The 22,148-nt window shown below is 44.1% G+C and overlaps 1 protein-coding gene across 4 annotated transcripts in view; it reads right to left on the reverse strand.

Annotated features, from left to right (window-relative positions):
- Positions 1–22,148, reverse strand: part of NDFIP2 (Nedd4 family interacting protein 2) — a 46,633-nt gene that overhangs the window by 20,727 nt on the left and 3,758 nt on the right. Inside the window, exon 1 of one of the 4 annotated variants that reach the window (XM_035115010.2) lies at positions 11,320–11,477. The exons of 1 other annotated variant lie outside the window; for it this stretch is intronic. In XM_035115010.2, the coding sequence (XP_034970901.1) occupies positions 11,320–11,364 (45 nt within the window). In that variant the 5' untranslated portion in view covers positions 11,365–11,477. Of the gene's footprint in view, positions 1–10,732; positions 11,290–11,319; positions 11,478–22,148 lie in introns of those variants that run through there. 2 more of the 4 variants (XM_060273352.1, XM_060273353.1) reach the window with 2 other exon arrangements.

A 22,148-nucleotide genomic window follows, 5' to 3' on the forward strand; every position in this document is an offset into this window, starting at 1 on the left:
CCAAAAAGGTTATATAACAGCACTCAAAAAGCATTACCCTGTAAGTGAAAGCATTACGAGACACGTTCCAATTCCTCAAGCCTTTCCCAATGTCCCTTGATGAAAAGGGACCTTACACCAAAATTTTAAAGCTCTGTGAAATCTAACAAACATCCCTGATTTCAGTTTTGTGAAGGGGTGTTTGTGTACAACAGGGCTGTACAGTCAATGTCTCAAAGCACCCTGAGGTCACAAGACACCACTTGCCCCAACCCCAATGTTCATAGGTTCAATGAAGATGTCTTCTACAAAGAAATTCATATATATACAGACCTATTTACAGAAGTTTTACTTTGCAGACATCTAGGCCTAATGCTTACGACATCCAGAGCACTTACATTTCACAACCCTAGATTCACGTCCAGATGAATGTCCTCACATTCTTCACAGAATGTGACTTTACACCATGCACGCATGAAAGTACTGTATAGTATTTCACAATACTGCAGCTTCTCACACACAGTTTAGCTCTGTGGTGTCCGTTCTTTTTAGATGTTTTATTTCAACCACCATACTTTCTGCTTTGGACATTTGGAGATCAACATATTGACGTTGTGCCTTTTGGGGTTGCACAGTGTGTTAAATGCAAAGACAGATACTAAGCAATGCACTGGATTCTTAGTTACCCCAGATATTCTGTTTCATGAAACCCAAATTCCTGTGCCATAAAATGCACAATTGTGTGAAAAATGCACTTTTGTAACTTGGGGGCGGGCGGTTGTAATATATATGCAAATTGTTGGAAGATGTGAACTGTTACCAGATCTACTCATGTCTCTATGCAAGAAACAATTGTGCACCACAGATTTCATTGCAACAAGCATTATTACAGTACTCTGCAAATACCAATACTGCTTTGCTCTGACACAGAGGCTGATCTTATTAAGGGCAGGGCTGGGCTTAAGAGGCACAGCATTAAAGAGCACAGGTAGCAAGTTATCTTAAGTCATCACAATATAATTTCCCTGCCAGAAAGGAGGCAAAGACAGGTCTCTTGCCAATCGGACCGTGCTCTTAGTACACAACTTTTTCTACTTCAAGGAATATTATCTTCATTATTATTTATTAAACTTGCACCCCACCCTTCCTTCCAGGGCAGCAAACATCAAAATGTTAAGATGATTTAAAACATCTATAAGTCATCTAAGAACATAAGTACTTTTTCAATAACTGTAAAGTAACTCCCAGTAATCTTATCAGTGCGAGTTGGTACTTGCTGCAGGGGTTGCCTCAGTTATTTTAACTAACCAGTTAGGTATGTAGTTACATGATTCCTTATGTGTATCGTTTATAGACAAGGAACTTCCCTGTGCAGCACAGCTAATATAGGGAGAATATTTGTCAGTAAGTACCAATACTTAGCTTGAGCCACTCTCTGCTTGGAGAATATTAGGCTGGGGTGATACTTGTAGTTTCAGCTAATGTAACCTCCTCCAGTTTCTTGCAACAGAGCCACACTCATTACTCACAGCCAAGCCAAAACAAACATATATAGGGCATGTGCAAAGCTCCAGCTGAATTGAGCGTTTGGGGAATGGAACCAGATTTGGGGGAAGCTGATAAAAATTATGTAGGAAGCCCACCGCAGAGTCAAATTTCTCCCACTGAACAAAATCTTGCTGCTTGTACAGAGCAAGCTTTGAATGTTTAGCCTGGAAAAGAGGGCACTGAGAGGAGACATGATATCCATCTTCATATATCTAAAAAGCTGTCACATGAAAGAGGAAGCAAGCTTGTTTTCTCCTGCTCTGGAGGGTGGGCCCTAAACCAATGGATTCAAGTTACAAGAAAGAAGATTCCAACTAAGCATCAGGAAAAACTTTCTGACCGAAAGAGCTGTTCGACAGTGGGAAGGACTCCCTCAGAAGGCGATGGATCCTCCTTCCTTGGAGGTTTTTAAGCAGATGTTTTAGTTGTGATTCCTGCATTGCAGGGGGGTGGACTAGATGACCGTTGGGGTGCCATATGGTACCACGATTCTACTAAATAAGAGCAAGCCGTGTGGGTGAACTGTAGGAAAGAATAGATTTTCCCAGCTCTACTTTATTACTTATTGGGTTATTCCTTGAGTTCTACCATTTAGTAATAAGGAAGAATTTCCAGAATTCTGGTAGACAAAGAAAGTACTTCAGAAGGAGAAGGAGGAGAAGGAGGAGGAGTTTGGACTTGATATCCCGCCTTTCACTCTCCTTAAGGAGTCTCTCCTTAAGCCTTTCCCTTCCCCACAACAAGGTGAGGTGAGAGAGGCTGAGAGATTTCAGAGAAGTGTGACCAGCCCAAGGTCACCCAGCAGCTGCATGGGCAGGAGCGGGGAAGTGACCCCGGTTCTCCAGATTATGAGTCCACCACTCTTAATCACTACACCATGCTGGTTTATTGCTTTGGCCAACATTAAACTTTTTTTAACCATCCCTGCTTCCTTGAACAGAAAGTCTCTGACTTCACTGATGGGGGAGGGGGCACAACAGAAGCACTGCCCTCTGAACCACATGCTTCTAAAGGAATCAGGGAAGTAAGATGAAAATCTTAGCCTGGCAGTTTGAATTACTACATTTATGTTTCACAGATGGAAACATTGACAACAATAATGATAAGCAATCTAACATTTTTTTAGTGATGTGCCTATTCCCGCTCCGACCCCCGCTTGTGATATTTGATCTGGCCACAAATGAAAGAAAGGCTGCGGTCTTATTCACCCTTATCTGGGAGCAAGTTTCACTGAACTCAGAAGACTTACTTCGCATCAGACTTGGGATAGTATTGCATTGGAAGTGATACTCATATATGTGTGACGGAATGCAGATGGGAATGACAAACAAGGTAGCAGCTTCCAAACCATCTACTTTCTCAGCAGAAAAAAAGAAAGAAAGAATAATCTGCAACACTTGTGTGTTGCAGAGAATTCTGCAGAATTCTAGGATTTATGAGGGCAGGGATGACAGCTCCCCCTCAGAATCTTAGCTAACTTCTGGTGGACTTACCAGTGCCTGCTGCAATTCCTGCAAGAATTCCTGCAAGAATGAGCAATTTATCTTTGCTGAAAAACTTTACAAACAGATTAAGTTATGCCCAAATCTTGCTTTGTAAAACCCACATTGGGGGAGCGTAAGAATTCTAGTAAAAAAAAGCACAGATGATGCAAAATTGAAGTCAGCCCTGTTCAAGGGCACAAATAAAGGAAGGGCCCTGGGCCAGTCATGCTAGGCACCATGGGAACTGAGAGTGAATCTCAATACCTCTATTGCTGCAAACTGAAGGAGAAGATCAGTAGCAGCGTTGCAGAAGCTGCGTTACAGAGAAGCTTGTCCACTTTTACAAAACCCCTAACAGGCTTCCAAGGAATCACTGGAAGAGTTCAAACACTATTGCAACAAAGTGAATGATTGTTACTATAAGCTTCAGAAACTGGGAAAGTTGCCAGTTGTTGCTGAATATTGGTGACCCCCTTCACTTATGGTTTCCTATATTCAGAACAACAACAAAAATCTGTTTTAAAAAACCCTGTAAATTTCCCACATTCATACTAATAGACAGAAATACATTATTGATTCTAAGTGTAGCACAAGCACCTTTCACCAACTCAAGCCTATCACATTCAGATACACAACCTACAGATTTTCTTGGCTGTGGTTCAAAATTTCACAGTGAGGTTGATCATATCATATAACATGGACGGAATTACAGTATGTCAAAAGTGAGACAGCAGATATCTACTGATTTTTCGCTAGTTAGGAGTGAGTTCTGTTCTGAAGCTTGGTGCAAGCTCGGAGGCCAAATATTGGCTAGGACTCCCAATCTGTCCCTCAGGACTCAAGCCAGGCCACATCCCTTCCCTCAGGCCACACCCCTTTCCCCAGTCCTGCTCCATGCTTTCCTTGAGTGCTTTTACCTGGCTGGAATTTGCTCTCCAACTGTGATAACGCCTTTTGCTTTCCTGGATTTAGGTGTGTATGAGAGAGGGAGACAGATAGAAACAGAGTAGAAACATCTGACGTGCAGCAAGAATGTAGCTTGCTGTACAAAGGTAGAACTGTAGAGTTGGACCCTGAGAGTCATACAGTTGAACCCCCTGCAATGCAGGAATCCTGCCCACAGCCACACCTGGTTAGGCTCAAACCACCAACTTTCTGCTTAACAGCCAGACACACTGACCCAGGGGTCAGCAACCTTTTTCAGCCATGGGCCGGTCCAGCGTCCCTCAGACCATGTGGTGGGCCAGACTACATTGGGGGGGGGGGAATGAACGCATTCCTATGCCCCACAAATAACCCAGAGATGCATTTTAAATAAAAGCACACATTCTACTCATGTAAAAACACACTGATTCCCGGACCGTCCGTGGGCTGGATTGAGAAGGTGAATGGGCCGCGTCCAGCCCACGGGACTTAGGTTGCCTACCCCTGCACTGACCCATGGCACCATTGGCAAGAGTCACATATCTTGCTCACCCACTTTTGCCATGGTCCCTACCCACGTTTTGACTCTGGCCACTCCCACCACTGCCATAGTGTCTCTCCATGCCAATGCCTACAAGGCAGTGAAGCCCTTGAGCTGAAAAAACGTTCTCCCCCCCCTGCTCTTCTCCCTCTTCTGTTATGTAATAGAAGTAAAGGGAGAAACAGGACATGGTATGCTGCATTTCCTTCCTGCTTTCTAAATAGTTGATCAGCCAGGTTGTTTACAAGGTCTATATACATTTCAGCTGCAGCTGCCTCACTTCCTCAATGCATTTATGAGCAACTGTGATACAAGGAACTTGCTTGAAGTGGAGCAATTGTTAGAATGAAGACACCCCAGGAAGTTATTCATACAAAAATAAGCAAACCTTGCAAAACACTACTGTATAGAAAGAGCTATGCCATCATAGTTATAATCTATTGATGGCTACCATACTCTGCCTCCTGTTATAAGAATTCTAAGGTCTCAAATATAAAATAAATATTAATAAATGCTCACATATCTAAATATATAAACCAGGTGTCTGAAATAGTACAGGAGAGCAATCCTGATGCCATTTTGACTCTCTCAATGACCTCAAATATTCCTCTGCAGTAAGGGAGGCAAATGGGGAAAGCCTTCCCATTGTCTTTTCACTTACAAATCCTGTCTTAAGGGTGCATTTGTGGATGAATAGGGTGAGCCTATGACCTGGATTCAGGAACTAAAGTATTAACCATCACAAAAGAATGTGTGCCCAGGTAATGCAATCAGCAACCATTATCAGGTATCCTGGCAGACAGGATTTCTGCTGTAGACTCGCCTCCTATGATGTATGTATGATGATTTTGGGGTGGCTAAGGGGGTTGGGCAATGTCAGAAGTCTTTAAAGGTTCCTGCACACTTTTGTCTCCCTCCTTGGAACAGAAAAATAAATATCTGCCTTGCTTTCTACTGGATCCAGTCTCCATTTTTCTCTGACCGATCATGGACTTAGGGGACTCAAGAGTCCCATGGGGAATTCGGCAGCAAAAGCCAAACCCCAATTTTTACATCACTCCACAGTCAAGGCAGCAACACTTCCAAGTACCACAAGAAACCACAGGAGGGGGAGAGTGCTCTTGGGCTTGAAATCCTGGTTGCTAGTTTCTCACAGGAATCTGGTTGGCCACAGTGAGAACTGGATGCTGGCCTAGATGTGCCAATGGATTGATCCAGCAGGTCTTTATGTTCTTATACAGAATGCTAATTAATGCTCAAATCAGTTATCCTTACAGCATTCCTGTAAACTAGGTCAGTAAAATTAATATATTGAAGTCAAGGAATTGAAGTGGAGAAACATTTGGGCTAAGCCAGAGATTTCAACCAGTGACTGTGTAGAAAGCCATCTTGTGAACTACTAATTGGTCATATTCATAATGCCCACAGATACTAAAAGCTGGTAAATATAACCGGTCTACAGAAGGAGGAGCAAACCCAGCATAAATTTCCAGCTTTCCCTAAACACCTTAGTAAGAGTTGGGTGGTTTTGTTTTTTAAAGAGATTAAGAGAAATGTACAGTAATACAGTACAAAGGAGGAGTATCTGGAGCTGACTGTAGCAGGAGTGCAATTAGTTAAGGGTAGGAGGGGTGAAGGGAGCAAGGGGAAAAACTAAGGGTTTAAGTGGCAAGTGACAAAATTTTCAGACGTACCCCTTGCAGCCTGCCTCCCGCATACACATATGCTGTGGGCAGGCTTTCAGCTTTCAAAAAGTCAAGACATCTAGTGAACTGTTCCCTTGCCACTTACCATTTCATAAGCTAATGTTTTTGGGGAGAGAAGATTAAATTTTAAATATTGTCATAGGCCAGAGATGGAGAACCTATGGCTCTCCAGCAGTATTAGGATTCCACCTCCCATCAGTTTCATGGCTAATGGGGAGCTATAGTCAATGGGTGGCCACCAATTTCCCATCCCAATATTTACCCGTTTCTCCGAAAATAAGACACCGTCTTATATTTATTTTTCCTACAAAAAAAACACACCATGGCTTATTTTCAGGGGATTTTTTTTTAATCAACCATGCATAAATATAGTACTTTTGCATCAAGCACCCTGGAGGTGAAAACAATTGCATGCAATTAATGCTTGCATCAAGTGGGGTTCGGCGCAGCTCGCAATACGCCTCTTGGCGGATCCCGCCCGGCCGGGGCTTGGCGCAGCGTGTGCTGCGGCTCTTGGTGGTCCCACCGGGTCAAGGCTCGGCGCGGTGTGCGCTGCGGCTCTTGCTGGGTCCCGCCGGGTCGGGGCTCCACATGGCGCATGCTGCTGGCCGTTTTGGCGGGGCAGCAGCATCCGGTTCTGGGCGCCGACAGGCATCTTCCTCTTCCATGGCGCCATCCATACCTGCTCCCACTACTACGGCTTATTTTGGAGGTATGTCTTATATTTTGTCAATGCATGAAAATCCTGCCATGGCTTATTTAATAGGTACGTCTTATTTTATGAGAAACACGGTAGGCCAAATATGGGAAGTGACTTGATTCAATTGCATAGTCAGCTTCTGCTTGGGGGAGGAGGGGAATAGTTCTTTCTGAGCTTGATTTTCTGAAGAAAGGGTAAGTACAGATCTGCAGCAGTTTCATCACTCAAACTATGCATATCTATGTGCACCCCAAAATACTCCTTACTTTCTCTTCCTACAAGGATGTCAAAGAGGAAAACAACTACCAGACTTTTAGAAGACATCTGAAGGCAGCCCTGTTCAGGGAGGCTTTTAATGTTTAATAGATTATTGTGTTTTAATTTTCTGTTGGAAGCCGCCCAGAGTGGCTGGGGAAACCCAGCCAGATGGGCGGGGTATAAATAATAATAATAATAATATATTATTATTATTATTATTATTATTATTATTATTATTATTATTATCATCATCATCATCATCTTCCCAAAATATGCATGAAAGGGTATACTTTTTTGTATACTGTACATGAGCAATCAGATTTAAAACCACATCAGCATGTAACCTAAAATCAGAGGCATGGGGGAAGTCTTACAGTACATCATTTCACCAATGCCTATTAAAGTTTCATTTGCAAGCCAAGGGTTATGTTTTTCTGATTTACTTGCTTTAATGACTGGAACATGTCCAATTATAAGCCTATTTCTTTGTTTCTTTTTGTCCCTTTAAATTGTTTTAACACCCTTAATTTCTTCTTGCCATGAGCAGTAACAAACAAGCAAAAGCAATAAGTGCAAAGGGAGTTTGCTTTAAGAGTTACACCATGCCAAAACCGTCCATCATGTGATAAGACAAGAAAGGAACAAGTTAAGTGCTATGTGGTTAGTTCCTTAAGTTCTGCAAGCAGCCAATCCTTAAAGGCACCTATGATGTAACTACAGCTGCCTCCAGCAGAATCAAGAAACCACCTACGGTTTCCCAGCACAAACAAATGCTATTATCTGCTTACAGAAAAGGTTCAGCTGGGGTGAAAAGAAACATTCTAAGAAACATTGAGCTTTACACTCTTTCCATTCATAAAATGAGACATATGGTAAGAGATGCTCTGGTTCTAAGTCTTGTATGTGCAAAGATCTGCTTTTAAGCATGTTTGGATGCACATTGTTTGAAGTACACTTTGTATATAGCCACATTCCCCAGGGACTGTGTGTATTCAAAGCAAAGAAAAATATAAAGAAATAGCAAAGTCCAAAGTAACATTTTGCCAAATACTTTTGTTTATAAATTTAAATCCAGCATTCTTACTCATCAGTTCTCAAAATGGTTTGTAAACAAACCATAACAAAATCACAATGCTGGAATACCTTTTATTCCAAAATATGAGCTCTTCTACTATATACAAATATATCCCTTATTTCAGGGCACAAAATTTTATAGGGTGGAGCTTTGGAAAGTTGAGGCTCACTCATCCTAAATATAGGAAGCTGCCTTATAGTGAGTCCTGCCACTGGTCCATCTAGCCCAGTATTCTCTACACTGACTGGCAGCAGCTCTCCAGTGTTTCAGACAGGGGACATTTCCAGCCCTGCCTGGATATGTCAAGGATTAATTAAACCTGGGATCTTCTGCATGCAACGCAAGTGCTCTACCACTAAGCTCCAGCCCTTCCCTACAGAGAGATGTAAGAATCCAAAGAATTGTACTAATACGGCATGTTAGCTTACAGATAAGGAGTGGTCATTAACATCTAGAATGAAGTAGGCTCTTTTTAATAGTCTAAGTTTCTAGTAAAATGCTTACCCATCACTGAAAAACACATTAATTATGTAAAAGAAACAGCAAAGAATAGGTAACACCCAGTTTGGGGATATAGGTTTCACACCTTTTGTCCAATTTGGACCCAAGAGCACTCAAACTGACCCAAAAAAAAGACATCCTTGAGGTACTGGCAAAAAATTTGGGAGCTCCATTGAAACAATGCAGAAAAATCTGTTAATAGTGGCAAGGAACAAATCTCTTTTTTACTTCATTTTTAGATTTTACTTTCATTTTTCATTTTACTTTCATTTTCCTCTCTCAGCTTGCTATCTGACATCAAACATCTCTATTAAGATAGTATTCCTGGTATAAAACAATACTCCCCACCCCCACCATATTTCAGATGAGTTCCTTCTTTTTATAGGGTAGCAGGTACCATCTTGAGGGGGATGAAGTAGGTAGGATTTCTTCCATAGCCTCTGACCCTAATAAAAGTGTTAGTTACGATGGCAGTCAATGACAAGTGGGTTTCACTGGAAAAAATATCTTTGTTTCGGAAATAGGTAGCAAAAATATTAAATATGAAGCAACCAAATGACAAAACTACATGATCATCCGCAATGTGAAATAAAAAGCAATTAGAGGAAAATTAAAGAGAACCTGATTCCATGAGAGTATGTTTTATTATGCCAGTATGTTGCCAATACATATTACTTTCTTTGGACCACTTATCTCCGTAACAAAATGCACTTTCAAATGCAATACAGAAATCACAACAAGCATTGTGCTTGGTCACTTTACATTTAATAAGAGAAATTGTGTGCCTATGGACTCCTCAGTGTTACCAAGCAATATAGGCCTGGGGTGCTCCGGAGTGGTATAGGTATGGCATTAAGAATAAGAGATGGAGCTGGAAACTGCAGGTTGTTTTACAGGCTTCAAGGTTAAGAAATCAGTAGATTTCTTAACTGGGGCTTTGCGTGATTCATTGGCAAACTTGAGATATGAAAGCTAGGAGCTCAATGGCACCTTAAACCTAGGTTATGGACGCCACAACAGAATGTCTAGGCGCGCTTTTTTTTAATAACAAGGATACAAAGCTGAAAAGGAATGAACAGCAGCCAAAATATTATGTTCATTTTTCACATGGGCTAGTCCTTCCCCTGCCCACCTCCCTAATACTCTTAAGAGGGTCTCTTCTACAGTCTTCAGAGAGTAGCTGGAAGTGGGGAAGCAGAAAAAGGTCACTCTGCAGTTTTAATCTGAAATCTTAGGCACAGAGCTCAGAAACCACTTGTGCTAAGGAAATTCCCTGTCGCAAAACGCGCCTCGAACATTGGGAGTTTTGAATGCTTGGGGGTGCAGGCCATTTTCATTGGCGGCCCTTCGAAAGCAGCACACATGCTTGATATATTCAAAGCTATTGCAGTGCACTTACCCAAACAGGAAGTGACAGCACTGAATGCTGTCTGTGGTTGGCAAAAGAAAAGCATCATCACCTGCTTATTGAATGGTAAAAGTTCCCTCTCTCTCCCTTCACTAACTGGGGGGGGGGGGGGGTTAAAGCAGGATTCCTCAACCTCAGCCCTCCAGATGTTACAAGACTACAATTCCCAGCATCCCTGACCACTGGTGCTGCTAGCTAGGGATCATGGGAGTTGTAGGCCAAAAACATCTGAAGGGCCAAGACTGAGGAAGCCTGGCTTAAAGTAAAACTTTGGGTAGGAACTGAATTCACATGAATCACTTCATTGATGCGAATGTATCCACCGAAAGGCAAAGCAGGTGATGAATTATTGTTCTGGCGGGAATCCCTACAAACCTGATCTCACTGTTTTGACCTCCGAAAGGAGCATGGCAGATTTAAGCCGCCCAAAGTGGCTGGAGAAACCCAGCCAGATGGGCGGGGTATAGATAATATATTATTATTATTATTGTTGTTGTTGTTATTACTGCAGCCCCGCAGTGGAATCAGAGGTAACATTGAACTCCACCGTAGCATAGAAAGGTCTGCTCATGAAAGGCAAGCACGAATCATAGCCATAATAATAATACCTTTATTACATATTTGTACTCCGCCCATCTGATTGGGGTTGCCCCAGCCACCCTACAAAGACACAACAATACATTGTGTATTTCACATCGAGGGTGGTGTGTCACTTTGCCGCTCGCGATTTGGAACATTTCTTCTTTTCGCTCCCTATTCCCCAAGCCCAATATGTTTTGTTTTTTTCGGCGAAAGCCACGGGCCGTCGAGTGCTGATCTCCCGTTTCTAACGCGGGCTGGACTAGAGGACCCTCGGCGCCCCCTCGACGGGGGCTCCGAAAAGCTCATCCGGGCGGCTGCCTCGGGGCAGCCAAAAGGGAAGGGGAAGCCCAGAGGGGGAGGGGGGAAAGGGGGCCGTTAAGGGCGAGGAAGAAGGAGGAAAGGGGTGCGGGGAGGCCTCACACCAGGTACGCTTTCCCTCAGTATTATAGAAAGCGGGGGCGTTTTGGGTTCGCCCCCGGAGGCCTGAGGGAATGGAGGGCTCCCCTCCTCGGCCTCGTCTCCCAAGCTCTGCCAGGGGAGGCCTCGAGTTGGCCTGCGGCCTACCCCGCCCTGCCCTGCCGACGCGCTGACAGGACCCCGCGGCGCGACTCACCACTTGGTACCGGCTGGCGGGCTGCTGCTGGTGGTGGTGCTCCATCCCGGCGACGGAGGAGGCCTCTTCGGGCCTGGACGCTCGGCTCGCTGCTTTCGCCGCAGCTTCTCTCTCTCTCTCTCTCCTCTTTCTCTTTCCCTCCGCCTTCGTCGCTCTCGGGCCGGCTCCTCCCCTCGCGCCGAGGCCGCCCTCTCGGCTCGTTCCCCTCAGAGGCGCGCGCGTGACAGGAGGAGGAGGAGGCGGCGGCGGAGGCCTCCTTTCTCCGGCGCTCGCTCTGAAGCACCACGGGAGTGGTGGCCCGAGTCCGCTTCTCGAGAGACTCCCCGATTGAAAGCGGAGCCCCCAAACTAAGCTCCGGACTTGTCTGGACCGGACCGCCGATTTCACGCCGCGTATCCGGGAGATTCCGGACGCGTGGCGGCCTTTGGGGGAGGCGAGGCTCCAGAGCCATACACGGATATCGGAGCTTTAAAAAAAAAAACCCGGAGGCGGCGGGGCTGCCTAAAATGAAAGAATTCTGGAAATGAGAAGGAAGGGACCAAAGGGTCATCTAGTCCAACCCCGTGCAATGCAGGGATGCTCGGGAGTATTCAGAGCGTATGACTCTTAATAGGACAGAGCATCGCTCTAAGCCATAGGAGACAACTCCTCGGGGCCGAGGCTTGGCCCCCCGATACAAATCGATACAAATCTGAAGTTCTACCCCCCCCCCAACAAAAGCCTGCCCCCCAAAATCAATAAAAACCTGAGGTTCTGCCCCCCAACAGAAGCCTGCCCCCCAATCAATACATACCAATAATCATTTGCCTCCATTGAGTCTACAAGTGATAGCATCGAAACTATTGGTGTATTGTTACTCAACATGTTCACATTGCAGTTGTTTCCTTATTTGTGGAAGGTGCTTATGGTAATAGGATAAAAATGTCTTCATTTAAATGTCTGAGTTCCTGTGAGAATTCATGAAATCACCTCCAGGCTTCCAAAGCCAGTGCAATGAGAAGGACTTGCCCAGTGAGCAAGACAAAGAGCATAAAGCTCTTTCTGCACCAGGTCAGCCTTGCCCACATTAAATTTGTGTTATTTCTAGCCAGCCCAACTTCAACCATGCAAGGCTGAAATTGTGCAAGTTAAGTGCATGCAATATGTGATCATACCATAGATGGAAAGACACAGCACAAATATATTAAAGGAGGGAAGGGAGGAAATACTGTAAAGGGGAATAAAGAATGGGAAATGAGTAGATAGCCCTTACCGCAGACTGCTGACCCTCTTAATTGACTGCCACTTTCAATTCACCCCTTGACCCAGGTCCAACATCAATGTGGTGTTGGGTTGTTACAGTAGGGCCTACAATGTAGACTAGCCAATTGTACAGACTAGCCTTAACATAACGCAACTCACACTGTCACACCGACAGGCCTTGGGTGGTAGACCTGTCCTTGCTCACAGACAGCCCCCCAGAGAGGAAATGCCTAAAGGTAAAGGTACCCCTGACCGTTAGATCCATTTTTTTAAGGGAAATTCCCTTATGCTGAATAGGCCTCCGCGCGAGAAAAGGGAAAACTTGGCAGCTATGATCCAGTCGCAGATGACTCTGGGGCTGCTCGCTCATCTCACTTGAGGGAGCCGGCATTTGTCCACAGACAGCTTCCGGGTCATGTAACCAGCATGACTAAGCCGCTTTTGGCGAAACCAGAGCAGCACACGGAAACACCGTTTACTTTCCCACCGGAGCAGTACCTATTTATCTACTTGCACTTTGACGTGCTTTCGAACTGCTAGATGGACAGGAGCTGGGGCCGAACAACGGGAGCTCACCCCGTCACGGGGATTCGAACTGCCGACCTTCTGATTGGCAAGCCCTAGGCTCTGTGGTTTAGACCACAGCACCACCCAATACCTGATGCTAATTCTGTACCATGCTTATCTACTAGGCCAGGGTGGGGAACCTGCAGCCCCACCTCCAGATGCTGCCAGACTCCCAACACCCAACACCAGGTGGCAAAGACAGGGTTGGTGGTTGTTCCCCATCCCTAATGCAACAATCGCATTGGACCCAGTAATCTTAGCCATACTGCCAAAGGCTCAATCACATGCACATCTTCAAACACGATATATGCCATCATCACTTCACAATGACCTCATAACTCAAATGGGTCAGGTTCAACTGCGGAAAATAAATGGGCACACATTAAGACATTTAGACTGTTTCCAAAACCAGTGAGGGGCCATTTCAGACTCTCCGGAGGCAGGCAACTCTAGCGTGAAGCTTCCTAATTGGAATTCATTAGCAGTTCTGATGCTATGGCGTGTGGTTAGCTCATTACCGAAAGTGTTTGTCTCTTTTTAGCTGTTTATTTGCACTATTCTTGCTATACCTATTCTTCTGTCGTGGCTGCTCCTCAGAAGTAGATCACACCCATGCTGACGGCATATTGAACTCATTCATTTAATCATTCCCACTTTTTATGATGCACAGGCTTGACTGCTGTTGCTTATGCAGCCAAAAACAACACCACACACTTCCACAGGAGTTGACAGCAATAGGCTTGGTGAAACCCTGAGGCTTGAAGCAGTAGGAAAAAAATTCAGTAAAAATAATTAAGGAAAGTTGATGAGGACTGGGCATGCTCAGCATTCATATAATGCTTAATCACTTGGGGGGGGGGAGGTGGAAGAAGGAATGGAGTGGAATGTCCTTCCAGACTGGCTGAGTGAAATTATAAATTGTTCACTCTACACTGCAACATTTTGTTGCAGGTCCCACTTGTTGGCTTCATTTGTGCTCTGCTCAAATTCAACTGTAATGCATCTACTACTACCTCTTTCTTCGCATGCCCTTGCTTTGTAAAAATACTCTTCCTTGCATCCTCTTTAATAAGGTCACACACACACAGTTGCTGTTTTGTTGTTGTTTTGAGATGGTGTTCTTCTTCTCTGGCGATCACTCGTAGTCAAGTAAGATTGTCTTCCATAAACACAGTCTTAACAGTGAGTCTGTCAGTGACTGTGGAGGCCAATTCTGGATCCACACATCCTTCCACAGTGGGGACATAGGTTTCTGGGCAGGAGTTGATCATGGTGTGGATTTGTCAAGCGTGCCTTCCTCTTAACAAATTTCTCCCTTGCTTCCTGAGTTCGAGCGCCTTCAAAGTCCATGACACCTTTGGTAAAGGCTGTTCTCCAACTGGAGTGCTCGCAGGCCAGTGTTTCCCAGTTATCAGTGCTTATGTGTTTTTTTTTAAGATTTGGCTTGAGAGCATCTTTAAACCTCTTTTGTTGACCACCAGCATTGCACTTTCCATTTTTAAGTTCAGAATAGAGTGGTTGCTTTGGAGGACGATCATCAGGCATCCACACAACATGACCAGTCCAACCAAGTTGATGCTGAATAATCATTGCTTTGACACTGGTGATCTTTGCTTCTTCCAGCACACCGACATTAGTTTGCCCGTCTCCCTAAGTGATGTGTAAAAAATTTCAGAAACACAGTTGATAGAATTTTTAGAGAAGTTGGAGATGGCGTTTATAAGTGGTCCATGTTGCACAAGCATACAGTAAAGTTGGTAGTACAATAGCTTTGTATGCAAGCATTTTGTTTTCCCTGCAAATGTCCCGGTCCTCAAACACTTTGCGCTTCACTTAGGAGAAAGCTGCACTCGCAGAGCTCAAGCAATGTTGGATTTCGGCATCCATATCAGCTCTTGTGAAAAGATAACTGCCCAGGTAGAAAAAGGAATCAACACTTTCTAACATTATGCCATTGAGTTGGATTTATACTGTTGCAAATGGGTTGTTTTGTATTCACCAGTATAGAGAACCAGCATGAGTTTTTATGCTGTTGCTTCTGGCAAGCACAACACTTTTATCAAGATATGAACACCAGCACTCCCCCCCCCCAAAAAGATACACACCCACCCCACTTTGATGCCCAAAACATGTATCTGATTGTTGGCTCTGATTCCCAGAAACTCATGTCACTATGTATATGTTGGAATTGAATAAATTTATGACTTTTTGTTGTTCTTGCTGCAACAGAATAACATAATATTAGAATCGCAATTCTTCAGCTAGGAAAAATAATCTGGTTACTGATACCTGAATATGACACTTCTGGCTTTGCAGATAGTATTAACTTTTTATCAGTTTCGGTCACTTTTATTACTCTCTAAGCAGGAACCATGGCAAGTGCTCACAAAGTAGGAACAATGGAGTTACTCTCAAGCTTAGGACGAACACAACTATTTACTAAAAGGTTCAACATGGGCAGTCTCACAAATTTAATAGTTTCTTAAAATATGGAACTGCAATGTGATTCATTATTAAGCTATCTGAGTTATCATTAATAAATGTATTTCCATACAATGGCTTCAAACTTGGAAGGGATAATGCTTTGCATTTATATAATATTCCACATGTATTCTCTTAGTATTGCAGACAACAAACGTGTAAGGTTGGCTGATATTATGATCCACATATTGCAGATGTGGACTGAAACTAGCTTGCCTGAGGCCACTCAGTGAATTAATGGTTTTGATGATATTTGATTGGGATACTCTATTTTCCAGTCCAAGAGTCAATGCAGGCATTATTCAAGTAAGCTTGTCCACGCAAACAACTGTTCATGCAAATGGTCTGCTTGAAGGAGTAGTTTAATGTTGAAGGACAAGACTCCAAAGGGCCACGGGTCAAGGTTGCAATCATGGGAAAATATGCAGTAACATCTGCAACTTATCTTAGTTACCTTGGCATTCCAGCTTTAAAGATAAAAGTTGGCATCACAAACCCAAGTAAATCTGTTTTTGCAAAATATAAACATACACCATGCACAACTGATTACTAGGATCTTGTTATATAGATACAAAACTCTTAGGTTTTAGGAGCTGGACAACATGTTGAGGTAATTACGGAGCTTTATATGGGATCCTGGTTATTAAAATACAATTTTTGGTCATGCCCTAAGATAGACATGAGGAAAAACTGTGGTCCTCCAGCTCCCACCAAGGATGATGGGAGCTTCTGCCTAACAAAATCTGGAGGACTGCAATTTCCTCTTCCATGCCCTACAGCCATGGGGGCATACCCTCAAACATTTCTCCGATGAAAATAGGGACATCCTATTCCAAAACGACAACAACAATTTATTCCCTGTCCATCTGTCTGGGTTGCCCCAGCCACTCTGGATGGCTTACAACATATATAAAAACCATAATAAACATCCTTCCCTATACAGGGCTGCCTTCAGATGGTTCAGGGGTCAAATAACTCCAAACCCTCCAACATTTCTCCAATGAAAATAGGAACGTCATAAGGAAAAGCGGGACATTCTGGAATCAAATCAGAAACTTGTGTGAATCCAGGACTGTCCCTGGAAAATAGGAACACTTGGAGGGGCTGTGGGGGCTGTAAGAGCAGAGTAAGGCTTGTGACGGCTGCGTGAATTGTTCTGATAGCCTGCAGATTAGATTTGTAGGGACCCAGGTGGCGCTGTGGTTAAACCACTGAGCCTAGGGCTTGCTGATCAGAAGGTCGGCGGTTCGAATCCCTGTGACGGGGTGAGCTCCCGTTGCTCGGTCCCAGCTCCTGCCAACCTAGCAGTTCGAAAGCACGTCAAAATGCAAGTAGATAAATAGGCTACAGCGGGAAGGTAAACAGCGTTTCCATGTGCTTCTCTGGTTCTCCAGAAGCGGCTTTGTCATGCTGGCCACATGACCTGGAAGCTATACGCCGGCTCCCTCGGCCAATAATGCGAGATGAGCACGCAACCCCAGAGTCGGTCACGACTGGACCTAATGGTCAGGGGTCCCTTTACCTTTACCTTCATTCCTACTGCCTCTGTTAATAGACCCAGAAAGATTAACATTTATGATTGTTAGTTCTTTATATGTATACATTTCCCACCCACATTACAAGGTCAGCGGACCTAACCCTCCCCTTATCACACTTTGCAGGAGTTATATTTTTACACCTCTATAAGGTGAAAAAAGTATCATAGCAACAGAGGTCTTTATTCATTCAGGCAGCTACCCTGCTTATAAGAAGCATCACTGTAAATAACAAGCCTATGTTGAGTTTTACATATACCAACCAGTGCCGGATTTACGTATAAGCTAAACAAGCTATGGGGATGCAGGTGGTGCTGTGGGTTAAACCACAAAGACTAGGGCTTGCCGATCAGAAAGTCTGGTAGTTTGAATCCCCGTGAGGGCGTGAGCTCCCATTGCTTGGTCCCTGCTCCTGCCAACATAGCAGTTCAAAAGCATGCAGTGCAAGTATATAAATAGCTACCGCTCCAGCGGGAAGGTAAAAGGCATTTCCGTGCGCTGCTCTAGTTTGCCAGAAGCGGCTTTGTCATGCTGGCCATGTTGGCTCCCTCGGCCAGTAAAGCAAGATGAGCGCCGCAACCCCAGAGTCGTCTGCGAGCGGACCTAATGGTTAGGGGTCCCTTTACCTTTAAACAAGTTATAGCTTAGGGCCCCACTCTTTTGGGCGCCCCCAAAATTTCACTATTAATATACTTCTTAATTATATTTCAGTTCCACAATTACCTTGATAAAATACATATTTTGTTATGTGCAAATGGCTTTAGATAACTACAGTATTAGGTTCATAAGTTACCATATAGCATATATTCAACACAAAAAACAGCGGCAATTTGTTGTTGACAAAGGACAGCTGGACATATAAAGGGTCCCATTCCCTTCAGTAGCTTAGGGCCTCATCAAACCTCAATCCAGCCCTGATACCAAGACAGACCAACAATGAGGCATGCTTACTCATGTAAGTGCTCCTCATTACTGACGGCACACTCAATGTGATGCCACAACTCTTGGGTTGGGGCAACTGGCTAAAAGTTTTTTAAATGTTTCAAACGGTTCTAATTTTGGTTCCTCTGTTTTGTTTTTGCCTGTTTAATGTTGATTTAATGTTTAGTTGGGAATGGTGGTTATTCTAATTTGGGTATAACTGTAAACTTTATTATTGCTATTATTGTTATGATTATTGTTACAATTGGTTTCTATTGATTGATTTGTTTGTTTGCTGCTCGTTTAGGATATTTTGCTTTTTTTTTTACTGTTTGATGCTTTGCTGTGTTTTTATATATGTTGTAAGCCGCCCAGAGTGGCTTGGGAAACCCAGCAAGATAAGCGGGATATAAATTTTAAAAATATTATTATTATTATGACGTGGATAAATGTAGCTACTAAGCCTTACAGTGAGAGTTGGGATAATGCAGGCATCCCCAAACTTCGGCCCTCCAGATGTTTTGGACTACAATTCCCATCTTCCCCGACCACTGGTCCTGTTAGCTAGGGATCATGGGAGTTGTAGGCCAAAACATCTGGAGGGCCGCAGTTTGGGGATGCCTGGGATAATGTAACCACCCCTTTGGGTTTGTTGCCAGGATTCTCTGGGCTCTCTGAACATCAGCTCTCCGATAATAGATGTTACAAGAGACCTGCTTGAGCTCACATCTGTGTACCCAAGCAATTGTTAAGTTGGCAGACAAGCTATAAGCGTCTGATGAGCAAAACCATATCCTTAAACACAACCCGAGAAGGCCCACAGCATATCATCAGATAGGTAAGGAAGGAAGCCTCCAAACTGGCACCCTGCCCCTCTCATCTCTAAGTAATGGGCAAGCCAGCTGGGCTTGCAGTAGGCTTAAAAAGCAGCAGCAGCAGCAGCAGCAGCAGCAGCAGCAGCAGCAGCAGCAGCAGCAGCAGCAGCAGCAGCAGCAATGGTCTGCAAGAAACACAGTTGTTTTTAAAAGCATTGCTTATTTTTAATAGGAATACTGTACTTGCAGGAAACCTCAGGTGGCAGTTCTGTCCTAAAAGAGGCACGCTTCATTTTCTTACACATAGGAGTGAATGGTCCGTCTAAAGGCTACATGCTAGGCAAAGGGGTGCCAGAGTGGAGGTGCTGAGCAGTCCTCTGCCCCACCATCAATCCCTACCCTTACAATCTGTCTCCACAGGAACTTTTTTCTTCTTTCTTTCTTCCGGTCAGCCTCCAAGAGCAAACTGAGCCCAGCTGGATGACGAGGGCTAGTGGGTAGGGGGGCACCAAGAGGAAATGTCAGGAGCAGAGGAAGGGTTTGTCACCCTCCAACTGTGCACCCCACTAAATTGCAGCCCTACTTTCTGCTTTAGATGAGAATGGAGCAGACCCATGTCCAGTATTTAAGTTCTGCTGCCGACATGACATGCAGTTTCGACCTTGGATGATGCTTGCAGTGAATGCATAGGGTCGCCATATATACCCGAAAATTCTGGTGATGTCCTGGGAGTGGGGGCTAACATGGCCACATGGAAGAATTCTTTTAATTTATTATTAAATGTCCAGGATTTTTGGATGATTGTCCAAAGAAAGCTCAGCAACCATGTCTGGATTTTTACTTCTTGAAATATGGCAACCCTAGAATTGCACAACAAAAATAAACAGATGCATAGATTTTTCTACACTGATTTAGCCAAGGACATAACAGACTGGGAGGTGAAAATCCACACAATAAACAAAAGCAGAAGCTTCTGCCTTTGCCTGCTTACTCATAGTCATAAGCAAATGAATTAAATGGAACTTACTCCTAACGAAGGATGGCACCCTTTCTTTAAAATTAATGACTACAAAGAAATAACAGCCAATCCGTCAGTCAACTGTTATGTTAATTGCATTAAATGAAAAGTGTGGTTCTCAATAGCTAAATGGGCATGCCAGGAATATAGCGAAACTTCTCCTGCAAGTAAACATTGCATCCATAAGTTGCACATTTGTTTAAAAAGACTTGTTTTGAAAGATCAACATGATGAGCAGAACCCTGAGAACCCGACGCAGGTTGCTTTCAAACTGGAAGCCTGATATAACACTTGAGCCTAAACAGTGCTTAAGGAAAGAATATCCACTCCCAAGTGTACCCACACTAGGATTACATGAAAGGGCAAATTGAACACCCTCAGATCTAGCAGAGCTCTTTGGTTGACAGCAGACAGCTGGGTAGGCATCTGATTACCAGTCAAATCTGTCCTCAAAACCCACACAGGCTGTTTTCACCTAAACTGAAAAAGAGGAGTCTTTCAGCTCTACAATCAGTGACAGTTTCCACTAAGGTTAAGATGAAACGGAACGGGCATTAAGGGGATGTGGGGCGTGTGAAAGGGAAAGCTGTAAAAATGGGTGTTTCTTCAATCCCTGAAGATAAAAGTGATGTGCCCGCTGTCTTGGGTGGAGTGGTTTGGAAGCACTCTTTTTCCAAACTTATTGAATTATCCCTGGATCGGGGAAATCCAAATTTACTGGGGGGAACCAGCAGGATAGCTGCTGCTGGAGTGAGATGTCATGTGGACAACCCCACATGAATAGGGATGCAAGCTGCATCGAAAGCACATCAAATGTAGGAGTGGACAAGCCCCATTGTTTACTTCTGTGCAAGCAACAATATCTTAGGTTAGGAGGACTACATTATAGGTCTACTTCTGTGCAAATTGTACAGTGAAAAGTACACCTGGGGTGTAGGTTTACCGGCAAAGATCTGGGTTGGGGTTAATGTTTTGTTTGTTGATGTTTGTCACCATGTTATCCCCAAACAGAAGGTTTTGTGCTCTTTGTACACTGTGCCCTGTTTACAGTACACACACAGTTCCTTCTCTTGTGATTAGTGAAGGGTGTCTTGCGTCTGTTTTGAAACTGATCGTGCCAAATCTGCACACACCTGGCTGCTAGTCCCCTTCATCCCATACTAAGACATTTACTGTGAGAATAGGGGAGGGGATGGACCGAGAGATTCAGAAGAATGTGGTGACAATTAAAGGCGGGGCGGGGATAATTTTGAAAAGAAGCCTCTTTGGTGAAAATTTTTCAGGAACAGTGAAACATGCAGACTCAGATTTAAAAATATACAGTCCAAACCTCAGAGGAAGACGGGAGAGAACTCATGAGATGAAACCCAAGATGAAAGAAATTTCAGTACCAAATGCCCTTTGCTAACAAGTCATTTTGTAGCCAGGTTGATATGCCTCTCTTGTGGGGTACTATTGTTGATGCTGAAAAAGGAAAACCCAAATGGCATTACACTGCAATTCAGGGTGTGATAGATGCTGATTGCACAACGGAAAATCAGCATGTGTTGGCATGTCCTATATAATAATCTAAAGGCAGCCAAAATGAAATCTCCCTTATTGTGTCCAACCTGTTAATCAAGTGGCACAATTCTTGCTTCGAGTGTGAGGGTTGCCAACTTGGCAAGCTGTCCACTGGTATCGCTGGACAGGTGTCCCAGTCTGAGCTTTCATTTTTTAAAAGCGGAGAGGGGGAGAAACAAGCCTTTAGCCAACCACCCCCAACTGGAAGTTATGGAGCAAAAGGTGCAGGTCCACTCTAAGTGATTTCTGTGAAATGAGAATGAGTGTGTTGTGGCCACCTTGCATATTTGTGCTAGTGCTGAGGAATGCTCCCTGTTGCGATGGACAGCATCAGTGTGTATTAAATCAATACCTTTTGATCTTCACATTCAGGGCCAGCAGCCTATAGCTGACATCCCATTTAAGGTGGTCTAAAGTGGCTGTCTCTCTAACGTTATGCCATGGTCCTTGTGGCAGCCAATTTGTGTTGTGCTATGCTGCCCCCTCACCATTGCAGCTATTTTGTGACTGGTGCCCCCAGCACTTTCTCAACATTTGAAATGTGCCCACTGGCCCAAAAAGGTTGGTGACCACTATACTAGAGGAGCAACGGGACAAAGCTTGGGGACACTGCTCAGTGGCAGATCATCTGCTTCATATGCAGAAGATGTCTGGCATCTCTAGACGGGTCAGAAAGAGCCCTGGAGA

The sequence above is a fragment of the Zootoca vivipara genome, chromosome 4 (assembly GCF_963506605.1).
Source record: "Zootoca vivipara chromosome 4, rZooViv1.1, whole genome shotgun sequence".
NCBI lineage: Eukaryota > Metazoa > Chordata > Lepidosauria > Squamata > Lacertidae > Zootoca > Zootoca vivipara.